The sequence below is a fragment of the Mustela lutreola genome, chromosome 4 (genome assembly GCF_030435805.1).
Source record: "Mustela lutreola isolate mMusLut2 chromosome 4, mMusLut2.pri, whole genome shotgun sequence".
NCBI classification, from domain to species: Eukaryota; Metazoa; Chordata; class Mammalia; order Carnivora; family Mustelidae; genus Mustela; species Mustela lutreola.
Window position 1 is genome coordinate 13,772,521 of NC_081293.1, and position 14,098 is coordinate 13,786,618.

At 51.7% G+C, this 14,098-nt stretch overlaps 1 protein-coding gene across 3 annotated transcripts in view; it reads left to right on the forward strand.

Moving 5' to 3' along the window:
* Positions 1–14,098, forward strand: part of HSPA12A (heat shock protein family A (Hsp70) member 12A) — a 155,464-nt gene that overhangs the window by 115,436 nt on the left and 25,930 nt on the right. For all 3 annotated transcript variants that reach the window (XM_059173067.1, XM_059173068.1, XM_059173069.1), the window contains 4 exons: positions 6,107–6,192; positions 7,636–7,763; positions 11,283–11,469; positions 13,554–13,658. In XM_059173067.1, coding sequence (XP_059029050.1) covers positions 6,107–6,192; positions 7,636–7,763; positions 11,283–11,469; positions 13,554–13,658 — 506 coding nt within the window. The remainder of the gene's footprint in view (positions 1–6,106; positions 6,193–7,635; positions 7,764–11,282; positions 11,470–13,553; positions 13,659–14,098) is intronic.

Here is a 14,098-nt window from a genome sequence, read left to right on the forward strand (position 1 = left end):
GGTGATCTGGTGGAACCCCTCCAAATGCTGGTTCCAGGGGTCAGGGCTGTGAGGTTGCTAGGTGTAATTCATGGAGGTTAGTAGGAAGAACTGTTGGTCTAGAAACCCATTTCCTCACCTCCCATAGCAATGTCCCAGGAGCACATGTGCGTGTGGACCTCCCCCTACACACGCCCCCCTACCCCCGCCAAACCATGGTCTGGGGTTGCAGGGACTTGTGGGGCTCCCTGTCTCTCCAGAAATCCAGATGTTCCAGTTTTCCCTCACTGGGGCACCTCATCTCCCCCCAGGGGGGGAGATAGCTGGAAGATTCCGCCCCATGTCAGAAGGGGCCCAGTGCAGCCTGCCGCTCTTGGCTGTCATGGTGCTATGGCTTCTGCCACTATAAATACTCCTTTCCATACTTATTGTTTAGTATTTGGAGAGCAGCTATTTTACACTCCGTGTTCTTTGTAACCAGGAGGGTCTTCCAGTTCATGCCAATAAAATTTCCATTTACTCTGGACATCAACCATGGTGATTTAAAAAAAAAAAAAAAAACCCATAAATTATTTACTGAAATGGAAGTTCAGCTTACAGTAATAATGCATTAGTTCAGCTAGCCGTGAAGCCTATTACAAGGATAATAAATTTTTTTTATTTTCCTTCTTAAAAGATTTTTGCCTGTAACCTACACATGACCTTGAACTAATCAATTTTCAAAGATGACAGTGCAGGGAGGGCATATAAAGAGAGTGAGAAAGGAAGGAAGAGCTTTTCTAAAATAGCCTGATTTTAGGCAATTGTCAGCAAATACCCGTTATCTCACAGCTAGGAGGGGAAAGAAATGAAAATATATATTGCATTTCTTAAACCGTAAGGACCAGACCTTAAAAATCCTTTTGAAATTGAGCATTTGTTTGATAGAGACATAAATCTGGCAGCTGGAAAGAGGGCCTGTTCGGAAAAGCTGGGGAGTCACCATTGTTGAGACCAATTGTCATGTCACATGAGCCTAGAGCCTTGGGGAAGAGAGTCAGCCCAAGGGTTCTCTCTTCATTTTTTTAAAAATGTTTTATTTATGGAGCAAGATCAATTTTATATATCTCGGGAAGTCTACAGTTCTGCTCACCGCCATTTGCTGACTAATGTCTCCAGCGGAGAAGAGGAAGACAAGCAGGTTCAAGAATTATGGCTAGCTTTGACGTTTCTTATCAAGGCTGTTTTTTATTTTAAGAACATCTGCTTTGATTAAAGGCATTAGAGCCAGGAGCAAATAAAAATGTGTCTGATTTTCACATGTCTGGCATTTTATAACGGGAACCGTGACGAAATCTGTGTCTTCATTCTCACACCCCTAAGGCAAGTGATGAGTATTGACCTAGTATAGTTCAACTAGTTTCTTCTCCATTATCTGGTTTGGGGTTCTAAAAAAAAAAAAATTCCTGTGGCAGGAGACTCGTCGGTTGAGTCAGAGTCTTATTTATATCCTCTACTTTGCTGCAAAGATATTTTCATACCCCTCTTTGCTGTAAAAATTATTTTAAAAGTGACTTGGTTGAAGAATGTGTTGGGACATGGGTCCTGGATTGAGTGAACCTAGAAACATCCCCATCAAATTATTTTTGTATTCCCACAAACTAAAAAAAAAAAAAAAAAAAAAAATCTCATAATAAATACACAAGACAGAAGTGACATTAAATTATTTGAAATGAATAACAAAGGAGAGCTGACAATTGTTTTCTGTGGGTTTACTAGAAAGAGTCAGGTGTCTTTCTCTTCAGCTTGACCATCCTTCTGTGGCAGATGGTTTGCATTCTTGAAATGATCGGTGTTTTTCTGATTCTGTGACGTGAAATCATCAGCTCCCTCTGTGTTACCGCATTTCGGAGGGACGTGGAAGACGCTGTGAGTGTCTATGTAACGTCTATGTAACGTGGCTGGAACGGTGCAGTAGGTGTTTCTTAGAACTCCCAGATCCCTCTGCTCTGCCCTTGACCATACTTACTGGCGGACTGTGTTTCTTTCATGTCTGTTTTGCTATTCTTTTCTCCCTACCTCCACAGATGGGTCTCAATTCTCTTTCCATCAGCTTCCTTTCTGGCTCCCAAGCCTGCACTCTAAGAATCTCTATCCTTGTTGCCTTGTTTGTCCGTCCCCCACGTGCTCAGGCCCTCAGTGTGTCCTCGAACTGAAATATCATGTAGGCGGGCGTTTTCACGGGGCAGGTGTTATTGTATTGGCTTTGATCACAGTCAGTGACAGCTGGTATTTTTTACTGTGGAATGTAACATTACATTAACATTACACTACTGTAATTAACAGTATGTGTAAGGAACATTTACATAAAAGTACGTGTAAGTAACAGTAGTGTAATGGCCAGTGTGGAAGTGGTTGGTAGCCTGGACACACAGTAGGTCCCTTGAGCCTATAGACATTCCATATATCAACTTTTCTCCCTTGTCTGTTATTTCAGATCTGTCAAATAGCCATAGATCAATAGATAATATTCTGTTGACCCCGTTGTGTTTATTCCTGATGACTTACTGTTGAATGAGAGCTCCCTGGATTGGTGGAGAAGATTAGGACACTAGAAACTGCCCATACCCTTCTGGGCCTCAAATAGCCTTTTCCATATTCTTTTCCCTACGAATTTTTTTTTTTAATTTTTAAATTTATTTTCAGCATAACAGTATTTATTGTTTTTGCACCACACCCAGTGCTCCATGCAATCCGTGCCCTCTCCAATACCCACCACCTGGTTCCCCCAACCTCCCAGCCCCCGCGAATTTTTGAGCACCATTTGGATATCCTAAATGGTTAGCTGAAAGAACACAGTTGTCAGCCCTGGCTCTGCGTGTTCCTGTGGGGGGCTGGTACACCTTAACTGGCAAGTTGTCTTTGATATGGGATATGCAGAGCTCTAAATGGGGACATGCATGATATGTTGTTGGATTTCTACGCATCTCTAAAAATGTTGCTCCTCTACGCAAATCAGTTTTAAGTCATCACGTGGTACAGCTGCATTTTCACTTCTTTTTTTTTTTTTTAAAGATTTTATTTATTTATTTGACAGAGAGAAATTACAAGTACACTGAGAGGCAGGCAGAGAGAGAGAGAAGGAAGCAGGCTACCTGCTGAGCAGAGAGCCCGATGCGGGACTCGATCCCAGGACCCTGAGATCATGACCTGAGCCGAAGGCAGCGGCTTAACCCACTGAGCCACCCAGGCGCCCCTGCATTTTCACTTCTGATGGAGGAAGTCCATGAGGGTCAATCACCTCCTGGCCTGGCTCAGTGATCAGCAAGGAATTGGGTGGGGGAGGGGCAGGGAGAACCGAGAAAAGCCTTGGTTCTTGTCCTCACATATCCTGGAGTCCTTGGGGGGCCCAAGGCATGTGTTCAACGTGTGGCCCAACACATGCTCTTCTGCAATCACTGGGACGTGCTCTGAGAAGAGCCGAGTGATGGGATAATTAGGACCGAGCAGACAGCGGGGTGGATGGTTTGTCTGCAGATAATAGCTTGTTTGCTAATTGCCAACACCAGATTTACTGGGCAATTAGACATTTGGTGTCTTCCAAGACCTTCTGTGCAAATGTGGACACATGGCCGCAGGCCTCACAGGTAGCAGGTGGAAGGAAGGTGGTTCACTGCTGGATGGCATCTCTCTGCAGCCTGCCCAAGGGGCCGTGGGCAGGGCAGACTTCTCGCCAACAGGTGGGAAGGACCATCTGGCAGTGCTCCCTAGCAGCGAGGCTGGAGTCCCCCTGCTTTATGGCAGGGGAGTGCCCTTGACTAAGAGATTAACGAAGAGGGTGGACTTCCGCAGGCTGGGCCAGGGGCTGGCTGGGCTTACGTCTCTGTTCTCTTTTCAAGAGCACCAAGCCAGGGGTGCTCCTAGGAATCAGAAATTGCTCTCCCTCTAAGATGAGCAAGTTGAGCATTTTAAATGCAAATTTTTTATTATGAAAAAGTATATATGACACAAAATCTGCGCTTTTAACCATTTTTAAGTGTACAAATCAGGGACATTAATTTAACCATTTTTAAGTGTACAAATCAGGGGCATTAATTGCGCTCACAGTGTGATAAACCATCATCATCCCTATTTCCAGTAATTGTCCTCACTCAGAAGAAAAACTCGCACTCCTCATTTCTTCCTCCTCCCTCCCAGCCTCCGGTGACGTCTGATCTGCTTTCTGTCTCTCTGACCTTGCCTGTTCTAGATATTTCATGTGTGTGGAATTATACAAAACTTGTCCTGTCGTGTCCAGCTTATTTTACTTGGCGTAATGTTTTCTAGGTTCCTCTGTGCAATAGTGTGGCCAAGAACTTCTTTCCTTTTTGCAACCGAGTAATCTTACATTGTATGGGCACACCCATTTTGTTTACTCATCTGTTGACGGAGACTTGGCTTGTGTCTACCTTTTGGATATTATGAATAATATCACAGTAATGTGTACATTTAAGTGTCTGTTTGAATCCCTGTTTTCTGTTCTTTTGGGTAGATACCTATGTGTGGAATTCCTGGGTCATATGGTAATTCTACATTTGACTTTTTGAGGAAGCACTAAACCATTTTTCCATAGCAGCTGCACCATTTTGCACTCCCACTGGATATCTACAAGGGTTCCAGTTTCTCCATATTCTTGTCAACATTTGTTACTTCTTTCTTTCCTTTTTATAGCTGCCATCTTAGTGGGTGTGAAGCCTTACCTCATTGTGGTTTTGATTTGCATTTCTCTGGTAACTAATGACGTTAAACATCTTTCCACATGCTTATTGGCCATTTTTGTGTCTTCTTTGGAGAAAGGACTGGAAGTCCCTTGCCCTGCAAGTTGGTTTTGGGTCTCTGTACCGACTCGCTTCTGCGAGTTTCTCCCAGGGTTTGGAACTGGATCCTCCCCAGGAGAAGGGAGACCAGATGTCTGCAGGGAGTGGAGGTGGCTGTGCAGATCTGAAGGCTCACATTCACCCTTTCATGATTCACTTCATTCCCTCAGCCCATTTGGTACCTACGGTAATGATGCTCTTTGAGTTCTCACGGAGCAGGAAAAAACAAAAACCAGTAAGTGTGTGGGATTAACCAGAGTGATCTGAGAGCAAAGGCTGATGGAACCACTGCTGTGCTCCCCTAGAAGCAGGCCTTTCTCAGACACCTCACGCCCTCTGGGTTTCCTTGACCATCAGTATGTTTGAGCAAGCTTCCCAGTTCTTCCCACCCAGGAGTAGGCTGTGTACTAGCTGGGCAATGTTTGCAGAGCACCCCAGTGGGCCCTGGCAATCTGTGGGTACCCAGGGTCACTCACAGACCATGCTCTGCTGCCCTGCCAGTCCTGGGTGGTGGGCGAGGAGACCAGCATGGAGCTCCCAGCAGGGACAGTGTGACTTCTCCTTGGGTCCTCATTCCCGGAGGAAGGCCACTGGGCCCCGGCAAGGTGTCAGGACAAATGTCGGTGCCTGCATAATGGCGAGGCCAGCAGGGCCATCATCATAATGATGTCTGGGCGGCTTGGCTGTTGCCTCTTCTCTGGTTTGACCTCATGTGTGTTGTGGGGCCTTAGGCGTGGGGTCCGGGGACACTAGCCTGCCTGACCTTCTGCCGTGCTTTCTCTTACCTGGATGCCAGAGCCAGCAGGATCACTGAAGAGAGATGAGTTCCCATGTTGTGATGTGGCCTCCTGCTGGGGGGGGGGGTAGCAGATGTGTCCACTAAGCAAGGAAGTTCTTTCTGGACGCTGCACGCCTGTCCTGTATTCCTGTAATGGGGCTTGTTAATCTCTGGGGTAAGGCAAGGAACCTGGAACCTTTTCCCAAAAAACCCATCCAAACATTTGCTCAGGTTCATCCAGTCCATGGCTGGGCTCAGGTGAGGTTCCGACTCTTGGGAGAGCGCACGCCTGGAGTGAGGCCATGTGGGGGTCGGGCAGGTCTCCGCCAAGCAGGCCCTGGGGGGGACTTGGTGAGAGGCCTGGTGGTCACGGGGATAGGAAGAACGTTTCATCTGGCTCTAAATACCGAACACAAGGGAGTGCCCGAACAGACAGACCATGCGTGTGCTGGGATTTGGCTTCCCGGGGCTCAGCCCATATCGCTTCTAAGGAGGCCTTTGTCTTTCCTTTCAGAAACAGCCCCCACGTCTGCATATTCCTCTCCAGCCCGGAGTCTGGGGGACACAGGGATCACGCCGCTGTCTCCTTCCCATATCGCGGTAAGAGATGTGTCTCTACGTGCAGGGCTGTGTGCTGACGATCTTTGCTTTCTGGATCTGCTCTCACGATCCAGGCTGCTGGGCAAGCCGCTCGCCTTTGTGGGCGGGGAGTGCATGGTCCTGGGGACTGGCCGTGTGAGCCCACCAAGCCCTTCCCCACCCTGGGCCTGGAAAGGCTTTCTGGGGTGTGGCTGGTGCTTCTGGGGCTTTTGGCCTGCGTGCATTAGCAGGAAGGGCGGGAGGACCCCTTGAGCTCGAGGGCCCAGAGACGGTGAGGCATCCTTTCAGCAGCGAGCCGCTAGCTCTGGCCGGGGCATCAGTGAAAAGCACTCTAGTCCACGACTCTGTGGCTGGGCTGGCTTCTGCATTGGCCGGCCCAGGGAGGCGACCTAGTTGGGCAGGGGACTGGAGACTGGGCTTTGCTGCCACCCGACCCCTCACTGAAAAGGCCGATTTTTGTGGGGCAGCTGTTCAAGGAACTTCCACATAGCCGACCAGAGAAAATTGCCCTGGGAGGGGTCACTTTGCCAGAGGCTCCGCTAGGCGGGGGCACCAGCTTGCCCTGGTTTTCCTGTAACTGTCACCTCCCTCAGTGTCCTGGAACTCCCTCCGTCCTGGGAACCTTGGGGGGCTGGCCTCCTAGCACCCGTCCTCACACTGCGGCTTTCCAGACGGCAGCCTGAGGGGCCCCCATAAGAGCTTCAGGGTCACCTTGCGGTGTGTGGGGAAGGAGGAACCGTGTGACAAGAGGCCAGATGGGTGGGGATCTCACCCCTTGCTCTAAGCAGTACATGTCAAGCCCGACATCTATGGGTTTATAACATGAAGTTCTGGAGATATAAAAAAAAGTCTACACTGCTTTAAAAAAAGGTTTGGAAACCTGGAATGGCCTGATCCACTCACTTGATGTTGAGGAAAGGCTGTGTCCCCTGAGGGGACGCAACTTGCCAGGATCACGTGGCCAAGGGTCCCTGGCACGCAAAGCCCTCCTCCCACACACAACACGTCTGAGCAGATGGAGTGGTCACTAGAGACGTGGCAAGGCCACAGCTGGCAGAGCATTCTGGGCTGTGACTACGTGGGAATTGGGGGGAGGGGGCAGTGAGAGAAAGGTTGTGTCACTCGGGGAACAACTGGGCTTCCAGACTAGATGGACTTTCCATAATTAGTCAAGTTCACAAGCAATTGATAAAGGGGCTGGTGGGCAGGCTGTGGGCAGGTGTCTTCACCCTGGCCGCCCGGGCCTCTGCTCAGGGGGCACCTCCATTTTTCCCTGGAGCCCCTTGGGTGGGGGCTGAGGCCGGCCCGCTCTCTCCGTGGGGCTCACTTTGTGGCACACTTGAGCCAGGATTCTGTCTGTAATGGGTGCACACCTGGGCAGAGTGGAAGGCCAGGCTCGGCCACCCCCGCCCGCCCCTCATGCTTTACCCCGAACGTCCGCAGAATGATGCTGACCCGAACGTCTCGGAGCAGCAGACGTTTCTGGTGGTGGTGGCCATTGACTTCGGAACCACGTCCAGCGGCTACGCCTACAGCTTCACCAAGGAGCCAGAATGTATCCACGTGATGAGGTGAGCGCTGTGGGTAGGGAGGGCGGTGTGGGGGTGCCATCACTGCACCTGTGGAGACTTGGAGGAGGGCCCTGGGGCAGGGGAGGGGGATTTGCCTAAGAAGCAGGTGAATGGCATTTTGTAGGCGGGTCCTGGATTCTGGCCCAGCTCCGCCCCAGACCCCCTGTGCCCCTGAGCCCGCTCTCATCTCTGGGCTCCAGGTTCCTGGTCTGGAAAAGCATTAGTTTAATTCTGACTCAGTGGGTCTAGGGAAGGGCCTAGATGGCGTGTTCGAAACCGGACCCAGGTTATTCCAGCACGCAGCCCAGGGAAGGGTGCTGACTTGTAGGCAGCTTGCCATGATGGAGGAGGTCCCAGGCGTCCGCTCGGCCACACACTGTGCGACCTTGCGCAGTTGCTGGACCTTCTAAACCTGTTTCCTCATCTGTGAAATGGGAGTAATATCGGTGTCTGTCTCACAGAGTGTGTGTATGTGTGAAATGAGATTTCCTTCAAGCTTAATACACAGTAAAATGTAAACAGGGTAGGTGCTAGTCCTCAAATGATAGTAACCAGAAAGCAGAGTTGGGAGGAATTTCAGCCAGGTCAACCGATAGGGTCACTGGAGTAGCCTGGGGTCTCTTAGGACACACTGTGTGCTCGTACACCGCGGGCCTCCTCCGCCTCGCCCCGCCATGCACACAGCCGCCTAGAACACCCTCTCGTCATCCCCATCCACGTGTGATGGACTGTCTGTGAGGATGCCGGTCCGTCGGGGCACCCACACAGGCTCCTCCAGTCTGGTGCATGCTCTCCTGCAGAGTCTGGGGCCCCTCGAAGCTTTGGGGGTCAGGGCTTTATCTCCCTGATTTTCCAAATCCAAGGATGGCTCTGAAGATACCCTGTGATCGGCTTTGGAACTCATTTAACTGGCAATTGTGGAATTAGTGATAGCTCCCAGATTAAGATCTTATGCATTTTTGTAGTGTGTTGCTTAAAACAGAGGTCATAATAAAAGTGACCCCCAACCCCAATCTTGGTCGGGTTGTCCTAAGGGGCTCCAGACACCTGCTGTGTTGTATTATCGGGAAATAACAAAAAGCCAGTTCTAGTAGAGAACCCTGATGATAGTAGAGCCCTCTCCCTCAGTCACCACCAGGGTTCTGCCTCTGGGCAGCGAGGCACCTGCTGTGAGGTCTTCTCTGCTGTTCCCGGAAATGGAAACCTTGAAGGGAGACGAGCATGCTATCAGAAGCTGGAGTCAGTGTTTCTCAGCCTCTACATAGTTGTTTTAAGAAATGGTATTTTGAAGGGATAGTCTTGCAGTGAAAATTGAAAAAAAGAAGAAGAAGAAGAAATAACATTGCATTTGCTCGGGGGAGCCAGGGGGGATCCCCACAGTATCAGCAGCGCTCAGACCTCTTGAGACATCATCTCCATTCTTGTAGAGATTTTGGAGGGAGGCCCTACCTGAATTTTATTTCAACCAGAACACGTTAACCTTGACACAGACTGACACAATTATGGTGGAGAAAGTTCAATTATTTTTATTATTTTAATAGGAATGAAGGAATAAAATTTGGAAGGGGAAAAAACTCTGGAGGTTTATTGCCTCGTGAAAATTTCCGTGGTTGATGGTAACAGAAAGTCTGTTTGTGAGCAGTCGTGTGGGGAGCGCCTGGGCGCCTGGTGACTGGGGTGGGGAAGAACCCAGGGTCTCCGTGTGCTCATCATGGCGACCTTGGCTCCCTGGGAAGAAGCCTGCGACTTGATGGAGCTTTGACAGGGGAAGCTGCCAGGGGACGATTCCAGACCCAGCTGCATGGCTGAGCCAGGCTGGCTGTCCACCCGGGTTGGGACGGTTCCCCGAAGCCTAATGATGCCATGTCGGGAGCAGGGACAAGTCCTGCCAGGTGCTCTGCCACCTTCCCGGCCGGCCAGGGAAAGAGGTCTGCTTCCTCTGGGTTACGGTGTTGCCACCAGAGGCTCCTGTGGTCCTGTGGTTCATGGCAACACAGGGCTGGGACAGGGGGCAGCTGCAGAGTTGGGACCTGGGAGAGAAGAGCGCATCCTGGCCACCTTGGCAGCCGTGGCTTCTCCTGCCTTCTCGAGGAGGAAGAGAAGGCACCGAACCACCTGCCTTCTCCACTCCTTCCTGTTCTTTGTCTTTCTACCTAAGAGAAGAAGGAAGCTTCTCTGGGGCCCCACCTTCCCCCGCCCTACCTTACCCTCTCATCAGCTCCAGGACAGACTCCCATCCTCTCTGCCTGCCTGTCTGTAACCCCCTCTCTCCTCTTCTGGCGTCTCTTCAGTATCCAGCCTTGCAGGACATAGTCCCTTCCCAGCTCAAAGTTCCTATCAGGGCCCTCCTGCCTCCTTGTCACCATGGCTGTCACCCAGTAGGGAGGCACCAAGTCTCTCTCCTCCTGGATCTCTCCTGTGGACACCAGGCTTGCATCTCCTGCCCCCTCCGGGGAGTTCCATGCCAGCAGGTTCACCTGGAGTCCCTTGTTCCCTGTGGCCTCCTTGGTGAGGGCTCCAGGTTCCCAGGAAGAGGGCTTTCTCCTCTGGCTCCCACGTGGGGGCTTCTGGTACCTCTCCTCCGACTCACACCATGGCCACGTGGCTCAGTTCTCTCTCGGGACGGCTCATCCACCTCCACACCTTTCTTTTACCCTGTTGGAGCCTCCTCGCCTCCGCTCCCAGACAAGGCCTGAGCATCCTGCTCAGTCTCCCGGCTTCCCGTCTAGTTCAGCGTGCTCTGGTCACCCACAGCTCTGATTCTGCCATGCCCCTGCCCTCCAACCTTTAGATTTTCTCACACTTCCCTTTTACACACTCCATTTCCACCCTGCCCAGTCACTTAGCAACCCTGCATAAGCCCCATGTTCTCCTATCTCTGAGCAGCCTGCAGTGCTCTTCCCTCCTTCAAGATCCCGGCAGCTCTCTGTCAGTCCTTTGAGTCTCTCCTGAGCCCTGCATTCCTCCCCTTGCCCTACCAGCCGGCACCTCTGCCTTCTCTGACCCCTAGGGTATTTCCTGGGTCCCCCATTCCCCTGCGGTAAGGCAGGCATTTATGCATTGGTTTATACCCTACCTTGTTTTAGAGAGGACACAAGCTGACTATACATTTGTTTTGACGGCTTGCAAGTTAAAAAAACAGACCCCCCCCAAAAAAAGACATAACATCCTAGACAGAGACCTAAAGTTTTCATGTCTGGGTCACCAGTACTGGCAAACAGTAGGTGCTCAGTAAATGCTGAGTGGATGTTCAAAGCAGACCTTCTCCTGAAGAAGACCCTGGTGCTTGCCCCTTTCCTCTTTCTTTCTGACTGAAGACTGAAGTCGTGGCTCTGATCACCCCTCAACCAACGGAATCAGAGCGTGCCTGTCGCAGCTCCCATGAGCTCCACACCTGTCGCAGCTCCTGTGAGCTCCCACATCTGGGAGAATCGTGCATACAGTAGTTGTTCTCACCAGTGGGCCTGAACTGTGACTCTGAAGGAAGGTCCCATAACCTCTGCCTTTCCTTGGTGTCAGGCGATGGGAAGGGGGCGACCCCGGGGTGTCCAACCAGAAGACTCCGACCACCATCTTGTTGACTCCCGAGAGGAAGTTCCACAGCTTTGGGTATGCCGCCAGGGACTTCTACCATGACCTGGATCCCAACGAGGCCAAGCAGTGGCTGTACCTGGAGAAGTTCAAGATGAAGCTGCATACCACTGGGGTAAGCAAGCCTCTCCCTGGCCCCCACGTCCTCTGCACTGGAGAGCCAACCTTCCCTCCGGCCCCGAGGTCTTCCCAACCCAGGAAACCCTCAGGTCTCACCCGAGCTGAAAGTAACATCCATTTACCTTGATTTTGGAAACAACCTGGAGCACAAGACACTTTTGCAGAATACACGGCACTTTCTGATACACACACGGGCGGAGGGATATTCAGAATGTTTAACAGCATGTGTGCCTTGGCAACTGATCGGTCAGGGCAGACACCTGCTGGTATTCACCATCTCCTCGGGGGCCGGGAGGTCCCTCCGCAGTTGCTGGGTTGTTGGGAAACCCGGGGGTCCTGTAGGTGTGCCTCAGGGGCTGAGGGCATTTGGGGAACCCAGGGCAGAGGCGATTAGCTAACAAGTTTAGAAGTAAACATCTGTGTGGGGAAGCGGGTCGCCTAGGAAACAGGTGCCTAATGCATTGGTGGCTCAGCTTGCCAAGCAGCTCTGTTCCCAGCGTGCCGGTATCCTGTAAGCGGTCCTCATCCTCGAGGCCCTCCCCCAAGCTTCATGGAAAAGTTTGGATCACAGGATAGGATTTTTTCAGTTTGAGCATTGTATCCCACAGATTTTCCTTAATTCTTGGTACTTAGAGATAAGGGGCGTCGATGGTGTTTAGGACCACGGACGCTGGGACCCCACGGCCTGGATTTAAATCCTGCCTCTGACACTCACAAGATCCTTAATCCCAGTGACTTAACCTTTCTGGGCCCTGTGTGAAATAGAGACCCTGACAGGGTTGGTGGAAGGATTAAAGGAATCAAGCTACCTCAAGCTCTTCGAGTGGTGCTGTACCGAGAAAGTTCCAGCCGGTTGCTGGCTCCCATTGTGATTGCTTTCGTTGGTCTGCGTGTTTGCAGGTACAAACACACGTGAAGGGAAGCCCAGCAGCCAGCACCCTGCCTCCAAGGCTCTGGGTGCATCGGCGTGGCTGTCTCTCTGTGAAGCAGACAGGCTCCTGCTGCAAATGCCTCCTGCCCGTTTCACCCGATGGGAGTCGCCGCCGAACAGCCCTCTGGCTGCCTGGTGGTCGGCCCCCTTTCTGAGCCTGGGAGTTGCCTCCCCATATTGGGGTTGTCTTTGTTGAGCAGCAGGGGTGGGGGGGCTGGTTGGGAAGAGGAGCTCATGCCGATGGGTCAGAACACCGGACAGGCTCCGCGAGGCTGGTTCAGTCTCTTTGTCCCCTTCATGCTCTAAAGGCAAAGCCTCCTTACCTGGCTGGACCAACTTGGGGGGTGGTTTTTGTTTTTCCCTCTGGCAGGAGCAGCCTCTGGTGGTAAGGAGCCTCTGGTAGGAGCAGCCTCTGGTAGTAAGGAGCCTCTGGGTTCCGGCTGCCTTGGGGGCCTCCTCCTGATGACCGCCCCACTGTCTGCCCATTGCCATGCTGTGAGCACTTTTCTGGTCATTTTTGAATGACCCCAGTGTGGCCAGCGCCTCCCAGCCGAGCTGCTTTGGCTTCTGGTGGAGAAGGCAGGCGGCGGTGCTGCACTCCCAAGAGGGTTAAGCACAAACCTTAAAATAGGAGCTCTTCTGTTGGGGCGACTTGGTTGCTGCTCATGGGGAGTGAAAGCTTCCTGTCTGCTCAGTGCGTCGGCAGGTTGGCGGGATGCTTTAGGCCTCTGGGAGGGGGGCTCCTGAGGTGACTGTGAGTGTCCGAGTGTGGAAATAGTATGTCATAGTGTGTCAGCTGTATCAGCAGGGGTGCCTGCTGCCTTTCTCTCCTCCTGGGCTCTGTCACCTCCCTGAAACCTCTGCTTCGTGAGGATCCAGGGGAGACAGAATGAGAGGGAAGGAGGAAGAGAGGGAGAAGTGCGAGGTAGGGGCTCAAGGGAGCAGCCGGGACCCCCGCCACAGGAAGGGGGTGATGCTGCCAGGACCCTTACTGGGGGAGAACAGGGGACACACTATCCTAGTCTACCAAGTATCAGGAAACAGAAATATGGCTCGCTGACTTTCCCAGACCTCCAGGTAGGAGTTCCCGAAGCCACAAGGCACGTCTCTGCTCCCCCGTCTTACTGTTCCTTCCTCTCCCCCACTAGGACCTCAACATGGATACAGACCTAACGGCGGCAAACGGCAAGAAAGTCAAAGCCCTTGAAATCTTCGCATATGCCCTACAGTACTTCAAGGAGCAGGCACTGAAGGTAGGGCATGTGTCAGGGCCCTGTGGCAGGGGGAGACACCCCGGCCAGTCAGGGGAGCAGATGCGACCTTGAGGGAGGAAACGACCTCGAGGGAGGAAATGTAGGATTTCCATTCAGAAAACAGGATGCACCCTCGTGCCCCTGCTGGCGGGAATGGGAAGTAGGGCAGCTGCTATAGAAAAATCTGGCAGTTTCTCAAAGGTTAAACGTAAGAGCTACCACATGACCTAGTGATTCTGCTCCTCAGTATACAGCCAAGAGAAAGGAAAAATGCGTATTTCCATGAAAACCTGTCTGTGAGTGTTTCCAGCAGCAGCATTTGTATGAACTAAAAAGGGGAGACAACACGAATGTCCATCGGTGGGTGGAAGGGTCCCTAAGTGGGTCTTTCCGTACAAGGGATGTCAGTCAGTCATAGACAGGAATGAATCACGGACGCC